The sequence below is a fragment of the Myotis lucifugus genome, unplaced genomic scaffold (genome assembly GCF_000147115.1).
Source record: "Myotis lucifugus unplaced genomic scaffold, Myoluc2.0 scaffold_83, whole genome shotgun sequence".
Taxonomy (NCBI): Eukaryota; Metazoa; Chordata; class Mammalia; order Chiroptera; family Vespertilionidae; genus Myotis; species Myotis lucifugus.
This window is the reverse complement of record NW_005871131.1, coordinates 2258044-2264043: the sequence shown is the minus strand read 5'-3', so window position 1 is coordinate 2264043 and position 6000 is coordinate 2258044. Positions and strand designations below refer to the sequence as shown.

Genomic DNA, 6000 nt, shown 5'->3' with positions numbered 1-6000 from the left:
GAAATATATATATATATATATATATATATATATATATATCGGTGTTTGTGTGTATATATAAATTATATATATATGAAGATAAAATATCAAAAGGGGGAACCCTCCTTAAAATTGCCCAAACTCTTTAAGGCACCTCTACCCTTGAGGCATAGAGTTCTATAAATTGAACATTTTATGAGTGAGTGAGCAGACCTTGGGCTTTGCGCCGCGCCCCGCCCCCCCCCCCCCCCCAGACCCCCACTGGGAGGTAAAAACTCTTTGGGGCCTGCTGAGAAGTGGGCTGTGACATTCTTAGAGGGATGGAAATAAGGGTTTATAATCTCCTGCTATTACCTCTTAACTATAGATCATTGTCTCAAAGTTTTAACACCGTAATTTGCATTCCCTGACTCAAGCACATCCGAGCTCCTTACTCTCAACTGGTAGGAATTTCTCGCTCACCTGTGTGTAGTCTTCAGACACCAGAATAAATCCATTGTTGTCTATGAGGTAACAGTTCACAGTCTAGAAAATAAAAATACCACAGTTTCAACTCTGTATCCTCGAACTGCATTCGCACAAAAGGACACACTTCCAACAGGAGAGAAACCTGTTTTGGGTTGTGGTGGGAGAGTTGGAAAGGCCTGCTGGCTCTAGGAGTTAAGGCCATGGTTAATCTAACCCCAGTGTTTACTTTGCAGAACCAACAGACAAAAATTAAACACCAAGCGAGCCCGAACATCCCAGATTAGGAGAAAAGGAAGACGCATTAAAAATTTATGAATTACAGCTTGTCTTCCTTTTTTTTTCTTTATGTGGATAATACTTCCCAGGAACAAAGTGTGCAGAGGCCCCGAGCCTGTACTCATAGTGGTTGAAGTGCAGGCTGGTTTGAAAGCAAAACACCAGCACAATGTCATTACTCTAATGATGTATTAATGAAAACACCGTGTCAGCTCAGAAGACCATCAGGGGACCAGGTAATATTTTTTAATTTGTTCATAGACTTGGGCAGGGGTGGGGGAAGGGGCAGACTTCTGTTAAAGGGGCCCCTCAGGCCTCCTAAAGGTTTTCAAACTGTGTTTTTAATTGGGAGCTGGATTTGGGGGCAGGGCTGTTAGCTTTTGGTAGCTCAGACTTATAAATTGTGGAAAGCAAGGTAAGCCCAAACCTCTGCTTCCCCCACACTACTTTAATCTCAAGTGAATGATTTGCTACAGGCTAAGTTTTAATTACAGTGCTGTGGAGTTTAAACTTAAGGTTTAATTCCGTCCTTGATGTAACTCAGTTTCTATTTATTGCAGCTTTACATACCAACTGCAGCATTTAATTTGTAACATATCTTTACCCTGAGCTGAGTTCCCCCTCGCTGCAGGCCACCGCAGGGCTGGTGTTTTCAGGGACATTTATCTATCCACGGAGTTGGTTTTCATCAGGCACAAAAGGTGCAGCACTGAGCTGCTCAGAGAGACTCATCCCTGATGACTAGGCAATGGTGGGGAACTAGCAGAAAATGAGAAGCTTGTGAGCACCTTCTATGAAAGAGTGGGTGGCTCTGGTGAGCAATGGGGGTTCTCCCCGTTACTCAGAGAGGCCAGATGAATGGCTTGGGTAACCTGGTCACATTCCTGCTATTTGAAGAAGCTCTTAGCTGCATGGATATTACTCTGGCCCTGGTGGGGAGCTTGACCAACTTTGTCCATTTTTTTGGAGACAACATTATGGAAGAGACCTCATAGAGCTGTGCTGTCCAATATGGCAGCCACGGGCTACATGCAGATTTAAATCTAATTGCAAGTTAATGAATTAAAATGCAAACCCAGTTCCTCGGTTGCACTAGTCCCATTTCAAGTGTTTCATACCAACTGTAGCGAATAAGCCTACTTTTGGACATTCCCATCACTGTAGAAAGTTTTTTAGACAGCAATGTTTTTTGTTAGTTTTTTTTTTTTTTTTTTTTGGATTGCACTAGTACTCCAATGAGTTTTAATCCGGTTTACATTGGGTCATGTTAGACAACTCCATCTCCTTGCTGACTTGAATGCCATGCTCCTCATTTTGCAGATCTAGACACTGAGTCAAAGAGAGGTTCATTTCCATCCAATCAGTAAATACACACGGAGTATAGGAGCATCCTCCATATCCAGATATTGACTCTCCAAATCGTTCCAGATGTGTAAAGAATTAAAAGTCATCAGGAGCCACCCCCCATCCATAATTATAAAATTAGTTCCTCCTCAAACATCCCTAGTCAATTAGTACTCTTGCTATTAGACCTATATCTTTGGTCAATATCTCTCTGTTTGTCTAGTGTTGTAAATATTGGACAACACAAGGCAGGTTCAAGGAAAACAGAGTATAAAGTCAATTGAAAATCCTAGATAAAGAGCCAAGATTTTGTGAAGTCCATGAACATGCAGTTGGAGATTAGCTCCTATCACACAGGAAGCCACTGGCCCATTAGGATCTGTCAGAGGTAACGTATGTGGAAAGAAAAAAGTCACCACAGACAATAGGAAAGATGCTTCCAAAGAGAATGATTTTAATAGCAAGGGATAAAGAGAAGCTCCTGGGAAAATTGATCAAACTCTACCTCTTTGAGTCTCCTTGTGATCATTCTCAGAAATTCAAATGTAAATGGAAGGTTTCTATATTGTGATATTTTATAATTTTATCAGAAACATTATACAGTTGCTTCTTGAACAACATGGGATGAATGGTGCCAGTGCACTTTCATGCGGATTTTTTTCAATAAATAAGTGTATTTTCTTTTAAAAATATTTTTATCAATTTCAGAGAGGAGGGGAGAGGAAAGAGAGATAGAAACATCAATAATGAGAGAGAATCATTGATTGGCTGCCTTCTACATGCCCCATCCTGGGGATTGAGCCTGTAACTGGGGCATGTGCCCTGACTAGGGATTAAACCGTGACCTCTTGGTTCATAGGTCAACACTCAACCACTGAACCACACTGGGCATGTGTGTTCATCAATTGTTTATGTTATTGGTAAGGTTTCTGGTCAACAGTAGGTTGGGGATCGAACCTGCAACCCAGGAATATACCCTGTCTTAGAATGGAACTGGTGACTTCTTGGTTCATGGGTTGTTGCTCAACCACTGAACCACACCGGCTGGGTAACACACACTTTTTGAGTTAATATCTGAAATCAAGAGACTTTGTCCAAACAGAGCTGAGGGGGATTTTCTCTACGTCCCTACCACTTGCTAAGGAACAATCTAGGAAAGAAGAAGAACCCATTATAAGCTAAGAGATTGAACAAAAATCTTAGACCTATGGATGAGGACAGTGGCAGAGGGTAAGAGCATGGGTGGGGTGGGAACCAGGTGGAGGGGAGCTATGGGAGAAAAAAGAGGAACATCTGTAATAATCTGAACAATAAAGATTTATTAATTAAAAAAATAAAAATAAAAATACACTTGATGATCCAAACAATTTGGTCCAATTGGTATACATTCTACTAGTTGGTGATGGGAAGAGGAACAGGAGGAGGGCTGGCTCTGGAGGACTATATGCCTAAGCTTCCCTGTGCTCCAAAGGACCTTGCGTTTGGCTCCAGCATAGCAGGCATGCTCTCGTTGGTAAGGGCTGGGGCATTGCATTAGCTCTATACTGACTACCAATTGCTACCAATTGGCACTTACTTCTTGGACCATACTTCCATTCAATATTATTTTTAAATTCACATCCCCCCTCCTTAAATTAGGATTCCATGACAGGAAGTAATGGCAGAGAAGAAACCATACTGTACTTGTTTATGAGTAAGTTTGTATTTCAAGGTTACACTGATTATTAATAGACTTGGCCACACTATTAACCAAGAAACAGATACTGCCAATGTTTCAATTTACAAATCACTGAGAAAATCTCAGGTCAAAAGCAAGGATGCTGTGTCACTGATGCAGACCTGGGTCGCTGACTCTGACAGGTGCTATTACATTTCATAGGCACATAGGCAACACTTTCATGTGAGGTAAATTGAGTCACCACGATGACTTCCTGACCAGACCTCCCTGCCAACAACCACGTGGATTAAATTGTTATTGGGAAGTGCGGTGGAGTGAAATAAGCTCACTGGAATCAGGGGAGCAGGATGCTGGGTTATGGAATAGTTGGTACAGAATCAGCCAGATTCCAGTCTGACCAATTGCTTCCTCTATGTCTCTTTACAATAAATAATATTCAATCCCTCCCCAATAAAAGGAAATAGAGGAGACATTTTCTTAGCTTTCCCTCACTAGGCTACTTTCCCCCCAAATTAAGCCAAATATCTTGGAAGTTGTCTGCCCATTGTCCTGTCCAAGGTGAAATTGGAGAAATTTAGCTCTAAGTTTTGACAGATATGGTGAGCACCTACTCTAGGGATGAGGTTGTTCAAAAAATGCAAAGATAAAGACAGAGAGGGAGAGAGTCAGAGAGAACTTTTTTGTTTTCCTTTCTTTATTTTTTAAGGACATCTTTTTTCAATTATTTGGTGACTCAGTATTGCTCAGAGATATCTGATTCCAGGGCACAAAGGCAGATGAGTCAGAACCTGAGGATAAAGCCCAGAACCAGGCCACGTTCATTGGGTAAAATCACAGAGAGCGAGGAGAGCTGGTGAGGAAGGGAGTCTGGGCTGAGAAGCAGCATAGAGCTTGTGTTAACAGGAAGGGGGGATTAGCCCCAGGAGGCTCAGGTACTAGCTTGAGAATCAGAGACTCTGACATTTGGTATCAGTGTGACCGTGAGCAAAATCTGTTAACACTTGAGTCTTAGTTTTCTTATCTGAAAGATGGAGATAGCAACACCTATTTCCTGGGGTTGTTGAGAAGATTAAGTGGGAGAGGAGTGCCCAGTGCTGAGCACATGTGAAGTGCAGGGTGGCTAGGAAGTCCTCAGAGAACTTGTGCCCACATTCATTCAGCAAATGATGTTTTTTGATCACCTACTATGTGCCATCAAGTATCAATGCTACACATTTAGAAAGGGAATTTGCTCCATAGTTCATAGCAAGATGCTGTGGAGGCTGGCTGGTTGAGCTTGGTTATTTTTTGTTTTGTCTTTTGTTTGGGGGAGTGAGGGGGTGACTTCTGTTTGTTTTGATTGGTGCAGGCTGAGCAATGATTGCTTAGAGGCCCAGCATTATACTGACTGTTGTTTTCATTTGTGAAGAGAGAGGAGAGGAAAGAGAATAGAGGAGAGGAGAAGAAAGAGAGGAAAGAAAAGGGAAAGAGAAAGGGAGAGGGCTGGGCTCTTACATCTGAGGGTGGGGCCTGAGTCTTTGCATCTCAAGTACCTAAGGTGACACTTCTTACTACCTTTTCTTCAGGTCTCACAATCTGACCCCTAATATATCGAGTGTGGAACAGACTGACCCTTACTTCATATCACTTGATGTATCTTTTTATCATAGGTCAACTATCTTATCAAAATACTGTCTTTTAAAAATGTTTTTCAATTACAGTTAACATACAATATTATATGTTTCAGGTGTACAGTATAGTGGTTTGACATTTATATAATTTGTGAAGTGATTACCCCCATAAGTCTAGTGCCCATCTGACACCATGCATAGTTATCACAACATTATTGACTATGTTCCCTATGCTGTACTTTACATCCCTGTGACTATTCTGTGACTACCAATTTGTACTTCTTCATCCCTTTACCTCCTTCACCCAGCCCACCAACCCCCCTCCCATCTGGCAGCCATCAATTAGTTCTCTGTATCCATGAGTTTGTTTCTTTTTTGTTTGTTCACTTATCAAAATACTGTCTTTTGAAAAAATTTATTGCAAAGGGGTCACTTTGAACAGAAGTGCCTGGTGGGAGTTACTGGTGCCCTTGCCCTCAATAGCTATTCCACTGGCTGGGTTGGGTGGGTGCAGAGATGTAGACACCTGGCCACCTGATTTAGCTCTTCCCCCAGCTTGTCATACATCAAGGAGGTCTTTCAGATTCCAGAGGAAATGTCTAAAAGGCCTTGCAAAGTCTAGTCATGACTATTCGTCTCTATTCC

General features: G+C 41.9%; 1 protein-coding gene across 1 annotated transcript in view; it reads right to left on the bottom strand.

The window, feature by feature from the left end:
- Positions 1–6000, bottom strand: part of CACNA2D3 (calcium voltage-gated channel auxiliary subunit alpha2delta 3) — an 807563-nt gene that overhangs the window by 87166 nt on the left and 714397 nt on the right. The window contains exon 29 of the mRNA XM_023755701.1: positions 442–504. Within this exon, the coding sequence (XP_023611469.1) occupies positions 442–504 (63 nt within the window). The remainder of the gene's footprint in view (positions 1–441; positions 505–6000) is intronic.